The sequence below is a fragment of the Ambystoma mexicanum genome, chromosome 7p, assembly GCF_040938575.1.
Source record: "Ambystoma mexicanum isolate Mex_15411 chromosome 7p, UKY_AmexF1_1, whole genome shotgun sequence".
Classification (NCBI taxonomy): domain Eukaryota; kingdom Metazoa; phylum Chordata; class Amphibia; order Caudata; family Ambystomatidae; genus Ambystoma; species Ambystoma mexicanum.
In genome coordinates this window covers 599,350,315-599,367,337 of record NC_090939.1, presented here as the reverse complement: position 1 = coordinate 599,367,337, position 17,023 = coordinate 599,350,315, and the positions used below count along the sequence as shown (strand labels likewise).

The 17,023-nt window shown below is 43.9% G+C and overlaps 1 protein-coding gene across 4 annotated transcripts in view; it reads left to right on the top strand.

Annotated features, from left to right (window-relative positions):
• Nucleotides 1–17,023, top strand: part of HERC2 (HECT and RLD domain containing E3 ubiquitin protein ligase 2) — a 2,956,340-nt gene that overhangs the window by 1,631,678 nt on the left and 1,307,639 nt on the right. For 3 of the 4 annotated variants that reach the window (XM_069636605.1, XM_069636607.1, XM_069636603.1), the window contains exon 53: nucleotides 16,739–16,950. In XM_069636605.1, the coding sequence (XP_069492706.1) occupies nucleotides 16,739–16,950 (212 nt within the window). The remainder of the gene's footprint in view (nucleotides 1–16,738; nucleotides 16,951–17,023) is intronic. The other variant, XM_069636606.1, reaches the window with a different exon arrangement.

Genomic DNA, 17,023 nt, shown 5'->3' with positions numbered 1-17,023 from the left:
ATATTCACCAAGTCCATGCAAAATGTTCTGGGGTTGGCACAGGTCAGGAAGACAAATATGAAAATCTTACCCAACAACGCGGGTGCCCGAGCGGGCAGGGCTGTTAAGAAACAGACCCTGTCTTGTTAGACCAATCTCTGCTTCTCGGAATGCTCAGATCTAGCCAGCAATTAGGTCCCCGAAGGTCTCCGGGCTCACTCCACCAGAGGATTGGCCACCACCTCTGCTTTGTAACGAGGAGCGCATGTTCTGGATAATTGCTAAGCAGCTACATGCACTTCCTTGTACACATTTGCTAAGCCTTACTGCTTGGATTCTATGTCTGGTCAGGACGCTTGTTTCGTCAGAGCGGTCCTTCAGAGTTTTCTGGTTTCGGTGGTGTGCTTGCTCCCCTCCCTCCTCCAGGCCGTTGTGCTGCTTTGGGAGTTGTCATAGATGCGGAATCCGTCGGAGGAAAGAGTCCATTAGAAGAACAAATTACTTGGCTATCGTTAATGTTCTTTCTGAACGGACTTTCCTCAAGGATTACTCATCGCCCACCCTGCCTGCCCCTCTTGAGGTAGCTGCTACACCTTTGTCTTGCTGTCCCACAGCGTCAAAGAGTGCTAGGGATGAAGAGTGGAACTGAGATCATGAGGTGCAGCTTCACTGTATATACTGGACCGATGATATGGCCGGTGCATGACATAGAGGGGTTGGGCGGAGCTGTGTTGACCCCCTGCTCTCTGGCAGCAGAGCAAGTTTCCGAAGAGCAGCTGGCACTGGGAGATGGATATCATGGATGAGGAATCAGTTGGAGAAACCTCCATCAGAAAGAAAATTACTGAGAAGAAAGTAATTTGTTCTTTGATTACTTACCTTGCTTAGCTCATCTATTATGGTGGCACTGATCCGTTTCAGTGCGGGGTCGACCCTGTCCCTCGACCCTGTCCCTTATTACTTAAAATCCTTGTTGGTTTTAAGCTGCACACATCACTTTAAATTGAGGTGTGGCAGTGGTACTATATATACATTTTTCTTTGGTTGTAAGTAACATTTCTGTTACTACTTGCATGATGGGCTGATGGCAGTGGATATTTTTCTTCCATTATTTTTTACTTGTCTTGCATTTATCTGCAATATGCCATTTAGACTACTATATGCTCTAAAGTGGATGTGCCATATGTTTTTCACCTGTCCTTTTAGCCATCTTGTCCTTTGGCCTTCTTCCTGTCCTCTCAGCACTGGATATGCCTTAGAAGGTAAGGCATTGGCTTTCCCGGTTAAACTGGCAGTATGTTTGTGGCCAGATGTTGGGGGCTGGGACTGTCTGATCCCATTCCAACTCCTTGTCAGACAGCATCTGTTGCTGGGTAGGTGTGGTGTCCGGGGCTGTCCATGATTGGACCGTCCTTGCCAGATTGAATGGTGTAGATCCTTACCATTGGTGTACTCTAGGGTGACAACCAGCTCGAATTTGACAGAAGGATGATTCCTCTTCAGATCACAATTGGAGCCAATACCACTTTGAAAAGGAGAATACTGCATGGTTTGTATTTACTGCCAACCAGCGATGTCTCCAGCAAAGTTCCGGCAAATCCTTGCTCATTTGTTCTGACCTTATGAAATCCTTGTTTGGTGCTGCAACCTTTGAACCCATAGGAAGTTAGTCCAGAACCCCCTGCTCGAGGTTCCTGCCCTCGGAAGTGTCTGACCACCCTGTGGACCGACCAGCTCCCACCTGCTGCTATTCACAAGAAACCTCCCTCTGCAGTTGCAGCTCTCCATAACAAAGAGGTTCTTTTCTGGACCAGCGCTTTGTCTCTGCACAAGAATTGCTTTCTGCCGCATGATTGCAGTGTTCATCACTGTAGCCCATCTTCATTGTGTCCTGAGGGGGTCCCTTTATGTTGTCAGAATTGTGGTGGGCTTCTCATCATGCCAGGGTTGTCCAGCTGTCCACTCACAGGAACAGACTTGCCAGAGCGTGGAACCGCTGATCTGCTGGACCCAATGTGACTGCTGTACCGTCAACCCGCTGAAATGGATCCAACACTTAAGTGGGCCCAGCAGATTCAGAAACCTCAATGGTGGTTTATGAAGAAATCTGAGTGAAGGGGATGTTTTTGCATGCCTGTTTCTACCCCCCTCCTTGAATAAACTTCATCAGGCTCAAATTCCTGACCCTTCCTTTCCCTTGCCTTGTTGTGATTGGTGATGTTGATACCAAGGTTTGCCACCCCTGGGTTGTATGACTCCCCATATCTGCTGGGGGGAGACCTCCACTCTGGAAACTTTTTTTAAATATTTACTGCTGCATCGAACTGAACAGATAGGGTCATCCGCTTGGCTCTAGGTAGCTGCTGTTTTCCACACGGGTGCTGCAACTTCATCACTCTCCCTGATCATCATCTTGGGACATTCAACACAGCCTCCAGCCAGTGTCCTCATCCTGGGACTGTTTGCTGCTGTGCTGCTGCCTTACTTGGTTTGTTGAGCTGCTAGGAGCGTTTTTTTTTTTTTTTTACTGGGTTCCTATGTCTTTATCTCTGATCCATACTTAAGGTTAGAGGTCCTGGAAAGAGCCTTTGTTCCTTTTCTGGGTCGGTGGCCAAGGTATACACACTGGGTTGCTTTGTACTGCTGGAGCCATTTCCACTGAAACATCCGACTTCAGTTCTTAACTGGGTTGGGGTGGTATATTATTCAATATACTCATCCTCTGGCATCGCCCTGATCCAGGGTCAGAATTCCGTGCAGTCAAGTCTTTATCGCAATTCCAATAGGTCTGCTGGGGGTTCTTCTGTTATGTTACCTCTTATTCTGGGGTCCTGGGTCCATCTTCCTTCGGTAAACACTTCCTTGGATCTCCTCTGGAATCCGCACCTCTGCGGTGATCAGACTTGCAAATTGTGCTAATGGCCCTTTATCATTTCCCATTCATTCCTCTAGAACGTTGAACCTGCTTTGCAAAACTTCAGAATTGACTCTGTGGCACTTACATGCCCCTGAGTTCCTTTTTTTTTTTTTTTTTACAACTGTCACTAAACTTAGTAACGCTGCATACATTTTTCCCTGAACTGTATGAACAAGGTTACTAATTCTACAATGTTGCAATAATTCTTGAAAATATTCAGCTTTGATTTAAAATGTTTTCATACTGCCTACGGCTTTGATGTATTATCAGGTCTACAGATGCGTTCATTTTAATACTATGCCCTAATTGTTATGGCATGGTTCGTAATGATTGTGGATTATTGTTGTAGGCCCTAGAGATTTTCGTAATATTTTTCCTTCTGGTAAAATTCTGTGGACCTTTTTAATCCTGTTCCCCACCATGTTTGTACGTGCTGACCATCAGATCCAGGTCTTTCCACAAATACCACGGCTAGCTTGTGTCTGAAGTATTCTGTATATTATTGTGCAGGCACATTGGGGTCTTATTAGGATTTATGGCTCACTGGTTCTTCCCACCACCCAATTATTTTATGCTTCCCTCCCACATATAGACATTTGGGTTAGAAGAGTCCTTGTATAGACATTACTGTTTTTATATTATGCTTGGTATCTTTTTAATAATGTGTTGTATTACCAAAGTACTCACTTGAACTGATAATTGCATGGGTTTAACTTGTATTTTTTTTTATTGTTGCATTTATAGTTTACAAAAAACCTTACACAACATGATACATATAAGAAAAAAGACAATACATTATTAAAACATATAAACCCAAAATAGACATTACTATATATAAATCTTAAGTCTCCAAGAAAAATTAATCAGTACTAAAAGCAGAATTTCATATATCCCAACAGTCAAGTACTACATAACCAAATTCAAATTTTCCAGTTCCTCCATAATATCCTGCAGTAACATATTGAATGCTAAAATTAGAGAGATGTTTAAGCCCCACATAGAACAGCTCCAAAACAGATGCATAGACATTTCCAAATCTTTGTTAAATCTATCCTTAAGATAGTTCGCACGTTTAGGCTCAAAATATGTACAAAATAGTACTAGATGTTTAAGTGTTTTTGGCAAACGTGGTTCTCCACAAAAGCGACATTGAAAGTCCAATTGCTCCAATTTAGGCACCACATGCGAGTGCAACCAGTGCCTTAACCTCTCTAAAGTAGGTATCTGATTGAGCCTAACACACATGTGTATATGTATCTGGCCTAATCACAAGGGAACCTTTGTAAGTAAAGGGGCACACATTCCCTGGCATGACCATAGGTTGCGTACTCCTTATATGTGGAGTAAGCATCCATGCAGTTCACCGTATCTACCCAGTCCGCCTTAAATAGAAACCTCTTAACCTGTCCTGGACGATAGATAAGATCATCTGTACATAAACCCAGTGAGCCTAATGGAGAAATCATTTTGGAACAAAACTTTCTGATAGATATAACAGAACCAGATTTTGCAACCTCACTTAGTTTCGTACAGAGAGTTAGTAGGCAGATCACTTATCTTCCTAAACATAGATAGTTGTTTCGAGAGGTATCTAGCTTTAAGTGATATCAGGCATAACTCGTGACAGATAACTGCATTGGGAATTGACATCGATAGACCAAGAAGTTCTTTCCACATTTTCCCCTGAATAATGTTGATTCAAACTCATATCATGGGTACAAATATCTAGGCCATTCAAGAGGACAGTGTCACATTTAGCAAGATAAAATCGCTTTAGGGGTAGCAATGAAAATGTACATACCCTAACTTTCAGGAATTTCGTTTGTACTTTAGGTTTACCCGCCTTCTCATCCAGGCTCTGTTTCCACATTTTCAGGCTGGTTCTATTTGTGAAAATATAGCCCAAATATGTACTAGCCTGTACCTGTTATGATATGATATGGCATTTGTAACGCGCCTATACACAAGTGTTTCAAGGCGCGACGAGGCGGGGGGGGGGAACAAGGGGAGACAGACAACGATCCTACTAGGCCAGGTGTCTTTCGGATCGCGCAAGTACAATAGTAGAATAGTAGAATACAAGATAAATAGGGCCAGCTGGTGGCAAGTGCAAGGTAAGTGCCGGGAGAAGGGGCTGTAGGATACAGAGACCGTCCCGTAGTGCAGGTAGGCAGTACAGGGAAGAGTGGTTGGGCCAAGGACCGAGATCGGTGAGTGGCCCAGTTGCAGATTCAGTGCAGGTTTAGTGATTTTAGCAGGGGAGAGAGGGAGAGAAAGCTGAGGCAAAGAGGAAGGTTTTGAGGTGCTTCCGGAACCGGAGGTGGTTCTCCTCAAGTTTCAGGGAGGCAGGTAGGCTGTTCCAGAGGGAGGCCCCTGCTGCGGAGAGAGATCTACCCCCCAGCTCGTTGCTTGGAGAAGCGGCTGACCCTGAGGTAGTTGGAGGTGGATGAGCGAAGAGCTCGAGAAGGAAGATATTTAGGAAGAGAGAGTTGAAGGTATTTTGGCCCAAGGCCCCATATGGCCTTGTGGACAATGCAGAGGGTTTTGAACTTAATCCTCGCAGCCACTGGGAGCCAGTTTAGTGATTTCAGTCCTGGAGAGATACGGTCCCTGGGCTTGAGGCAAAGGACAAGTCTCGCAGTCCTATTCTGGATGAGTTGCAAAGGGCGGAGAGTAGAGGCAGGAAGATTTAGATAGTCTGTTACAGTAGTCCAGCTTCGAGAGAACCAGTGCTCTGGAGACAGTGAGCTTCTGGGGGAAGGAGAGGAAAGGAAGTATACCTCTGAGGAGGTGTAGCTGGTAGTGTGACTTCTTAGAGGCCTCAGATATGTGAGGAGAGAAAGAGAGTGGAGTCGAAGATGACCCCGAGGATTCTTGCCTTGCAGGTAGGAGCAGTAAGAGGGCCAAGGGAGGCCGGCCAGAGAGCTGCAGGGAAGGAGGGAGTGGGCGTGCCGATATGTAGAATCTCAGTCTTACTGGCATTAAGGCAGAGGTCGTTGGCGGCACACCATTCCTGGATAGCAGATAGACAGTCGGAGATGAGGGAAGGGGGAGAGGAGGCAGAGAGTAGCCTGAAAATGAGCTGGGTATCATCCGCATAGAACTGAAAGTTGGGACAGAGAGCGGCGATGCGGTGAGCAAGAAGTGCCAGGTACTGGTTAAACAGCCAGGGGGAGAGGTTAGATCCCTGGGGGACACCACAGGTAGAGAAAAAGATGTCAGAGAGGAAGGAACCCAGTTGGACCTGGGAGGATCGATTGGAGAGGAAGGAGGTCAGCCACGCCAGAGCCTGACCAGTGATACCCAGGTTCCACCGGGTCATCACCCATCCTCCAACTATAGGTTTGAATAGTTCTTTTTTTTGATAATACCAACATCCGGGATTTGGATGCATTAGGAGAGAGATTATTGGCAATTGCATATTGGTAAAAAAGGTCCATCTTTCTTCAAGGCCACGGGGGCACGGTCAAGTAAAATAAAATCATCTGCAAACGCCATCCACTCTGTAGCCAAATTCCCCAGCCTAGCCGGTGCAATGGAAGGGCCCTGCCACATGCCCTCCACATCGCACACATATAGGTTGAAGAGAGTTGGTGCGAGTGAGCAACCCTGCTTGACCCCCACATAAGTAGCAATGGCCTCCGAAAGAGTACCTTCCTTGGTCAATCGAACCCTAACATAAGTATTCGAATGTGGGAGGGCCAAGAGCTCAACAATCTGACGAGGGATCCTCATGGCCAGCATTTTAGACCACAATCTAGCTCTAACAACCTCATCAAAGGCATTAGAGAGGTCTAAAGATGCCAAAAAGACCTCCCCTATATTAGACTGATGAACCAAGTCTCTTATGTGAGACAGGAGTTCACCCTCATCGCTTTGTTAAGGTCTCTTAAAAGCAAGATACCAAATACCTTGCTATCTGCATCCAAAAGCGCTATGTGTCTATAGTTACTGGGATTGAGAACATCACCCTTTTTAAAAATGGGGACTATAATACATTGAACCCAGGAATCGGGAATAATATGGGTCTCGAAGATGTAGTCAAATATTGGTTTAAGTAAGTTTGCCCATAATTCCGGAGCTGCCTTTATTGCAAAAGGCGGTATGCCATCCGGGCCAGGCGCTTTAGACGACTTAAGTTTGATAGCCCAAGTAATATTCCCAAGATCCCAAGAGCATTCTCCCTTAACCGGAGAACACAGATCTATGTCTAATCCCGTTACGAATTTAGTGGGCAGTGCAAATTTCTTAGCATAATAAGTGCACCAAGCATCTGCTTGAATCCGACACTCGAGTCTATCTTTAGCGGGGGTAAGGGTGATGTTGACAGTCGCCCAAAATGTACCTTCCCTACCCTTACATAAACTTTCCATCTGTTGGTGGGCTCTAAGATATAGGTCCATTTTCAACGACTTTACCGAGTTTTTATGTTTCAAAATGATCTTTTTTTTCATTACCTGTAATTCATAAGACTTAAGGGAATGTTTCTTCAGAATCCTAAAGTCCCTACGTTTATTTAGCTTAGACTTAAGGATTCTGGAGTCCCAGCTGATGTTTTCAGGTCTATGTAAGTCTGACCTTCCCCCCTTGCTAATTTTATAGGCACAAGACATCATAATATCGTTATAGTAATTCCCCCGGTTGGAAAAACCCCCGCTCCTGAATTTCGATATGGGACTATAGTCAAATTCTCAAGAATGAGGGAGTTACATTTCCTAACCGTATTCTTATTCCAATTGACCGTTCTCCCTTGTTTTGCAACGTTAAGGCCCATATACTCTGGTCTTACTTGAAGGTCAGGAAGCGCCAGGTCAAAGTAAAAAGTAAGTGAATGTGATCACCCAAATCTACATCTGTGTCAATTTACCACAGGCTTGCTTTCAATCATTAGAGACATAGAAAAAATCTATCCTAGAACTATTGGTTCCCCTTTTCCAGGTATGTTTAGATAAATTCCAGTCAATGGAGTAATCCAATAGTCCCAGATCCCAGGACTCCAAAAGCGTATCCCATTGTATTCCTCTCCTAAGATTAGGATGGAGCTTATTAGGGATAGCCCCTCTCTCATTCCACATAAATCCTTCTGCACAAAGGGAGTTAAAATCTCCTCCCATCACAATACGGTCGCCGAAACCCTTCTCATACCAATCTCCCAGAATCTCTCTGAGGGCCGCTTCCACTTGTCCGAAAGGTACTCTCAGAGGATTCCAGTATAGATTCAACAAAAGAATTGGATCTACTCCATTTCCCGAAAATAAAGCAATCCCTAGGAGCCATTCACTATTATACATCACTCTGCCTTAAAGCCCCAAGTTACGATCAATGGCAATACTGCAACCACCACTAGGCCTCCCAGCTGCACCCCTTGAGGCTGAATAGGAAAAAGTATAAAAGCCTTCCATATGGATTTCACTAAGCATCATGGTTTCTTGAAATAGATAAATGCGGGGGCGAGTGTAGATCGCACACTTACTCAATAATTTATTCAAATGTGTGCCCCCACAAGAATTCCATGATATAATGTCAATATTAATATTGTTAGGGACAACCTGATGCCTGTCTAAAAGTCTCAAGGGTTTTAAGAGCTGGTTTCAACCAAGACCAATCCTGACCGTTATTGAATAGACTAGAAATCAAAGTCAATACAGGTTCAGAATTTATAAGTGTATTAGAGCCCGAATGTATAATTTGTTCCGTTTCAATATTAATCGGTTCCTTACATTCCAGAAAAGTATCTGCCTCTTTAGCATTGGCTAGAGTTAACAGACCAAAACCCAAGGACTCAAGATTTTTTTCTTGGGCACGGACCATTTCGGCCGCCATCTCTCAGTGGAAACTGCTTACCATTCGGTGATTATTATCTCTTGGAAGGGCTATAGCGTCTATATCATCTTTTATAGAACGAAGTAAAGGTATTTTTTTAAAAAACCGATTTAGTAAAGTCATTCTGTTCAAATTAACCAATGAGTCTGCCTTGTTATTATTAATCCACCGAATGATCTTCCCTGTATTAATCATCAAGGTCGACTGTTTGTGTACTGGCTGATCTTTAACATTGAATAGGGAAGGTTTTACTAACGGTTTTTCCTATGCCTCCTGAGTATTCAGGGCCCGTTTATTTATTGGGCTCTTGCGTACATTATTAGAGGTTAAACCTCTCTGATTATCAGGCATAGTTGGTAACCCACTAATCAAAGAGATATCCAAGGGTTTATCAGGCGCCAATAATTGTGGACTCGGCAATAAACTAATTTGTTGCGAGCCTATAGAAATTCTAGCATGTTTAGTGCTAACTATTTTACCAAAGGCTGTCATCTTTGTTTGCTTGGTTTGGGGGCGATCTTGTCCTACCCCAAGTTGATTTCCATCTGTGGTATTGGGAATTATATTTTTATCTCCACCTATCGGTGGGTGTTGCTTCCCGCCGGTCCTGTCCCACCCCCATACTGGGAACATTATCTCTACCACTACCACTAGGTTGATCTTCTTGTGCTGGTATATTTCTGATCGGTTTGAGATTCGAATTCCTACCCCTAATTTTAGTACTAGGCATATTTTTAGTTTTTTTCATCATCCTAGCCTGCTTATTTTTTTTTCTTTCCTCCAACACATAGGTGACTGTGGTACCTCATTAATATCATAATTGGATGTATTTGCAGGACTTTCTCCCTGTAATAGGGGACTGGGGGAAACTGGAGTTTCCTCTTACTATTCAGTCGGTCTTTTCTTCAATTGCTTGGTTTTTAGTTTACACTTTACCCCCCTTTTCGGCAGAGTCTGAAGAACCACACTAGCGTCTCCACTGCTATTATTCAAACACTCCCCCTCATTAGAAGGTTCAATGAGGGGCTCCTCTTCAACCCCTCCCCCTACTGTCGCCATAGCATCTAAAAGAGCGGACGGACTATCAAGAGCCCTCTGTCCATCCTGATGCTCATTATTCTGCAGTGTCTTCCCTCCCAAGCATGGGATTCTTGATTTCTTACCTTTCTATGAGAAGGGGCTGTGCGATACCCTGAAAGCATAAATTCCAACAATGTGGTAATTTTAGCATCCATAGTGGCTAGCCTAATAGTTTGTTCCTCCCTAAGTTTTTCAAACCGACTATTCTCTTTAATACTGTGATCCTTCTTCGATTTACCTTCCACAAGACCTTCTAGAAAAGCCACTCGTGTTATTAATTCAATAAAGGCTGATTGTTGTCCCACCAGGGATCCACCCAACGTTTCCTGAGACTTCCCTCAAGGATTTCAATGCCAAGTTCAAACTAATGTGCATGTTGGATAGAAGGGGAAATAAATAGTCTCCTCTACCTCCATTGTTGGGTGAGTAATTTTCCTGTCTACCCCCATATGCTGGACGAATTTCTAATATCTCCTGGTCATGTTCAGTTGATATATCCACTGTTCTCGTCCAATTATTAAGGCACACTCCTATTTGGGTATTGCCATCTTTCATAATAGTGAGAAGCTTAGCAGCTTCATGATCTGATATTATAAGGTCATTATCCTTACCCTCTAAGCGTTCCCCAATGGTATTATTGCCTATATTTTTTTAGAAAACTCTGGCAGGAGCCCCCTCAGACAGACTCCTCACTGCCTTATGATCGGAAAATGAAGGCCCTGATGGTATCATAAGTCAAGAATTTCCTTAAAGAGGTCCCCTGTGGCATCCGCCATTTGCATAAAGGAATCATCCTTGTCTTCCTCACCACCATCCTGATTAAGGTTTTTGGGGCATGGAGTAGGGGTCCCTTTAGACCGATCCCCCCCAACTAGAATAAGTAGTCAGATTCAACAAGTTAGTACACTGCATCATAGCTTGTTTAGGCTTCCCAAATATGAACGCCGCTGGGGAGATATGTGTTGTAAGATTCTTATCGGATAAATGTTTGTCGTTAATATTTTCTATCATGCGACCACTAAAGGAGTCCAATATAGGACCACGTTTTGCTTTTGTTTTTTTCTTTAAATCTGCCTCCTGAAGTGGGGTAGATACCTGAAAGCGAACCACCCTTTTAGTGCCAAGCACACTTTCCTGCAGACATTCTGCATCAGTAAGTTCGTATCTACTGGCAGACATGTCCATATTAACTGAGTATGCCTCTATAGGTGTAGAGCCCAATTTTTCTATATCTTTTATTTGCTTCGAAGGGACTAGAGTATTACTGTCAGGGGGCCTCTCATTCCCCTTAATAGGCTCTATAGATATAAAATGTGCCCCCCTTTCATAACTTGAATCAACCGGTATCTCACTGGCAAGATTTTCTTGTATAGGGGCTTAAATTCCCCCCCCCCTTCACATTCCAATGTAGGCACCAGTTGTGTTTCCAGCATCTTATTCTCTTGGATCTCTACCGATAAGCGCGGGCATACTTAACTAAGGAGGTGCTATAAAGTACAGAAATGCTCCAAGGAGCTCAACAGGAAAAAAGGGGGCTGATGTTATTATGCCTTTGAATCCTTATTAGAAAAATGAAAGTGGAAATATATGGGTTATAACACGATACAAGAAAATTTGACAATATCAATGACCCACACCTAAAATAATAACCACCAGGGGAGAGCACAACTCGCAGCCCCTACGGTCAAACTTTAGTTGAGAGAAAAACAAAAAAGAAAAAGAAGGTGGAATAAAGTGCTATGGGAAACACCACAGCAAAAAAGAACTAAAGTTAAAATATCATGCAAAAATCCTCAATAGGAACACATGGAAATCTAAGGTAAAATCAAAATGCAGGATTTTAGGAGGATACAAAATAAAATGTCACCATCAAAAGACTAGTACTAAATTAGTAACCACCAGGGGAGAGCATTCCTCGCAGCCCCTAGGGTATTAATTTGAATTAAAGGTTGGGATAGAATGCATTAATAGGTTAAACAGATAAAATACAGTATACAAATATTCAAAAATATCCATATAAATTATCAGCGGTCCTGGGAACGCCCGATAGCTTGAGGAGCAGCCTTAGTCCGTCTCTCCTCCCCAGTGACAAGCAAAGGTAATCTAAAAAGTTTCCTCCTATACGGAGTTTAATAGGAACATAAGTGTCCCAATAAATCAAAGAGAAGACCACCGATTCCTGCTTGCTGCCCAGCAATCACTGGGATCAAAGAGTAAACCTCTTCAGTCTCCCAGCAAGTAGCATAGCAAATCAAGGTTGTGTATTTTCGTATTGTTTATTATGTGTTCGTTCACACCCGGTAAATCTTTTATCTCACACTCCTTTCTTGAACCGGGGTGGTTGTAACATACACGCCTACCTCTGCAGCATGCCGATCGAAGGGGCAGCGGGCTGACAAGCTCCGCCTCGAGTCCGTTGGTGTCGAGCCAAACCCCCAAGCCACCAGAGCCACAGCAGGTAAACAGCTAATCAGTGTAAAAAGGCACCGCCTTTTTCACTGCAGCAGGCTTCACGCCGCGAGGGCTGGGTGCGCTAGATCGAACTTCCTGCTGACTCCTGGGGGCGTGGCTTCTCTCAACAAATGCCTTAAAGGGGAAGGCAACTCCTTCTCAGAGTAAATTGATGAATAAATAGATGGCAAGTGCTGTAACGTTGTAACACTCCTTTCCAAGGTACACACTTCACAAATCATAGTGCCTGTCAAAGATATGCTCCGGGTATCCCAATTGTCCAGGATTGCATACCAGAGCCACAGCAGGTAAACGGCTTATCAGTGTAAAAACGCATTGCCCTTTTCACCGCAGCGGGCTTCAGTGTTTGACTTGTATTTATTAAAGTCCATATTTTCACTATATTAGTGCAATGCTTCTTCTAGAGGTGTGTGTGGACAAAGTGTACTTCTTTGTCAGCCTATGACACTCTACCTGCAATTTAAGCCTTATTGCTCTGTCTGCGTTACCTTCAAAGAGGCTTGGCTTCCCTTTCATTTTGGGTATGTTAGTCTTCCAACTAGTGTTAGTGGATGTAGTACCCCAGATAGAGGGTGGTACAAAAACGGTCATAGCACCAGGTGTTGGAGAGAATTCTCATTTCTGTGCTAATTCCCGTCAACCTTAGAGACCCCCCATCTCTTTTGCTGGACTTTAGGACTTTTAATTTTTATCCTTGGGTGAGACCTTTTTCTCACTCCCTCATGTGTTTTTGATTTGGACTCTGTTTCTCTTTGGGTTTTGGAGTCTGACAAACTCCATAGGCATCACCTTTTGTATTGTGACACACAGCACCCTCAGTGCAGTGTCACAGAGAGGTCCTTTGGATTTCTCTTAAGGTTTAAATACCTTCTCTTGGGTGAACTACTGTTCCCAAGAGTAGTGAAGTGAAATTGACTTTACTTGCCCGTTTTTCCTATGTATGTCCAGTACAAACCACCTTAGTACTGGGGGGTTACTTAGTAGCCCCTTTTCCTACCTACTCATGTAACATTTTACTACATTTAATGGCTGGTGGCAGTGTTTTAATGTTCCTACCATTGTATGTTTTTACTGCAGGCTCAATCTCCAGCTGCAGTATTGCAGCCATGGTTGCCCATTTTGTCAAAATGGCCCCGGTATTTTTTTTTCACCATTTCTTGCTTGTGAGGTCTTTCTTGGGTTTTACTCTGCGGGCCAAACCAGATTTGGTCCCTTTGTTCATTTTCTTTGGTGGGCTTCAGTGCTGAAACCCACCTCTGGCTCCAGCGTCATAGGCAGGGCAGGAAGTGAGGGAGGTTCCCGACACTCCCTGTGCTTAATCTCCTTGGTTACAGGAATGCACCCAAATGTGATTGGCTGGCTGGCTGTCCTTGAGGGACAGCCACCCAAGTGTGTGTGACAGCTAGGCTCCGAATTAATGGGGGAAACCTGCATAAAAGCTGAGGTCTCTCAGACAGAAGGCAGGGTCGACCACTGGACGAAGATACCGAAGAAAGAAAATGGAAGAGAAGCTTGTTGCACCCTCCTGAACTGTTGATTTTTCCTGGTGACGCCCTGCTGCAGTGCTGAAGCTCCAATGTTAGTATCAACTAGAGAAGCCCGGAACGGATGGCTTCTTCCCTTGGGTTGGTCGGACCAACTGACCCCAAGACAAACTTTGCTGCAACCCCTCTCCCTGCTGGCTGTACTTCCTTGCTGCTGCTGTGGAACCAAGTGCCAGGGCTAAAATACCTGAAACGAGTGCATTGTCTTTAAGCCGGACCCAAGCTCCCAGAAGATCATAAGGACCCTATCAAAACAGGACGACCCAAGCCTGAGCCACCCCAACAGAGTGCTGGACCCCAGAAGCAAGGGAAGCCCACCAGGTGTCCAAGAACCGCAGTGGTGCTGTTGACCGGTATATGAAACCGCAAAGTGCTGCTGATATGGAAGGAGCCCTTTGCCGCTGCCGCCGACCTTCAAACTGCAGTGCAGGAATCCTCCAGACGTCCTCTCTTGTCCCCACAACTGAGGCCCAGTAACTGCAGGACTGCAACCTGACCAGAAGCCAGCTTCCAACATAAGGTACCGTCTTGACTAAAGGGGTACTTAACTTTTTGGTCTGTAGCTTGTCTGTCTCACTGGAGACTTAGAGTAGCTGCTTTTCACAAGCCTTACAGCTTGTGGCCCAACAGTGATTCTTTTCTACAAACTCTCTATATAACTTGGTGCAAGACTTTTGTGCTATCTGAAGAAGTGCCGCAACTCCCTTAGACATTTTCAATTGACATTGGCTGTCCTGTCTCCGTGCAGACTCTTCTAACCCAATGACGTGTTTTATTTAAAGAAGGCTTATTTAAAAACTGACTGTTAAATAATTATTTTACTAGAAAACCTTGAGTATAATTGTTATTTGACAACTTGCATTTTTGAACCTCTATGTTGCACCTCTACTGCTCACAATTACCCCTCTTGAGATAAGTCTGGCTGCTCAGTCACTCTACCAACTTGTGTAGTACAGACCTATACCAATAGTTTGGTATCTATTGCCAAGAGGACAGGGCTGTTGTAGTCTCCCACAGGGTTACTACATTCAATCTTGCTTAACACCAGGCAATGAAATTCCGACACAGGAAAGTACAACATTTCTTAGAAACACGTATACATTGGGTTACGCTACTAGAAGGTAAGTCAATTAATATACACATTTACAGTCCAGAGAACAAATTGGAACACATACCAGACTTGAAAATGTATACAGATTAAGCAATACAACTGCAACGATGACTAAAGGTGGGTGTGTTAAGCAATTTAGCATAGGATTTATAATGATATATAACCGCACAGAAAGCCCAGGACTCTGCCATGACTCCAAATACATTGGAGGACACCCTCCAGCAAATGAACAGTCAAGCAGTTGGAGTGACTCTTCACAGGGTTTGCAGGCACAACGACAATGAACCACAGGACCTCCGGCTCCACCAGGGCTCCCCTTCTTGGTAGAGAGCAGCAATGTCTAAGGCCCACAATGAAGATGCACTGCACAGTTTGCAGCACTGGGCTGCACAAGATGACAATAAAAGAGAAAACCTCTCCCCACTCTTAGCTGTTTAGGGACACACTGTAGAAGGGCTCATGTGTTGCTTGAAGAGTAGAGCTTTGCCTTTAGACAATGAAGGTATCAGCATCAGACCCCTGAAGACCTTCAGCCGCAGCATCTTCAGACAGTTGGCTCCCCTAGGCAACTGACGAATGGCTCCAGATGTCTGTTGCCCCTCCATAAAACCAGACCAGTTTCAAGCCCACAAAGGGCCCATTTCCCTGAAAGGAGTCCACAAAAAGGATGTCTGTATATGGCAACATCTTCTGTCCAGTCTAGGAGAAAGGTAACCAAAAGAACAGTGACACACAAAGACAGTGGCTTTAATAATGTGTCCAACCATTTTGGGAACAACAGTACACAAAATGATTCGATGTAGTAAAAACAATGGGTGTACAGGAGTTCACCAAATTATTTTAAAAAGAAGATACCATGGCCACCAGCCTGTCTGGGATTCACTAGCTTTAGAAAAATGCCCAATAGAAAAAAAATAGGGAGACAGTTTCCATGCGCTATAATCCTTATGGGAGGTAATAGTGCTGCACCATAGACATACATGGGATGCATGGTCTCCTCTGTACTATCAGTCACATGGACTGGCCAGTGCCCCCCAAGCAAATGACTTAAGCTATGGAGTGAGCTTGAAAAAGATCTCTCTCCCAAGTATACCTTTGGGATCACACACATTGTCTGCAGATATTCTGGGCATCCAATTGAAAGAAGTGGACAAACTTTAAAAAATGAATACAAAAAAAAAGATTTTTGAGCCAATCTGGACCTAAGAGTACATTTCAGAAGATGAAAAATCTATTGAAGGATTTATCAGAAAGTACATTACGAAAGGTAAGTTACTTGTTGAATGGTTATACTTGTTTTGTTGGTGTGTTCATTCATTAATTAAAGATGCATTGATATCTCATATTCAAATGGGTGATTTTGAGAACTGTTCAATGTTTTGCTGCAGCCACAAATATTTCTTATGAAAATGTACTAGAAGTCGGGAACATGTTTTTCGTCCCCGGGATTCTCCCTGCAAACCTCAATAATATGGAGAGGGCATCTTCTCACCCTTGAGCTCCTTATGCTTCCATCTGTAGGATTTAAGTATATTGCTTTCTTGTTAAAATGTAAAATGTGGAAAGCATGGCCAGCATGTGTACATACTAGGTTTACACGTAAGAGCTGTGTTACCAGCCATCTACTTCCTCACAACCCCATGAGTGATCCTCAGAATAATTAATAAAACTCCAGTCTTATTGATGTCCAAATAATTCTCTTTGTTTGCAATTGTTTTTTCTTTAATTGGCCAGCTACTGTTTTAATCTTGTACCAGTTAGTTAAATGGTGTATTGGCAGTAATCATTTAGAACCACTGTTTTCAACAATAGGCCAGTCCCCTGTTTTTTGTGGGCGCTCTGGGAAACAGCTGAAACGACGTCACAGTGGTCAGCGTGGAATGCTGCTAGATGATTGGTCTCGAATTGTGAAGAATCTGAACGTGTCCTCATCTGTGAATCAAGCCTCACGGCTGATCGATGGTAGTGAGCCGTGCTGGCAGTCCTCTGGCTCACAGGGAAAGGCAAGTTTCAACGCTGCATGTGTAAGAGGTTTTCATTTAGTTTTACGGGTTCTCTGTTAGTACTTGTAAATCAAAAGTAAGAATAATGGACTTT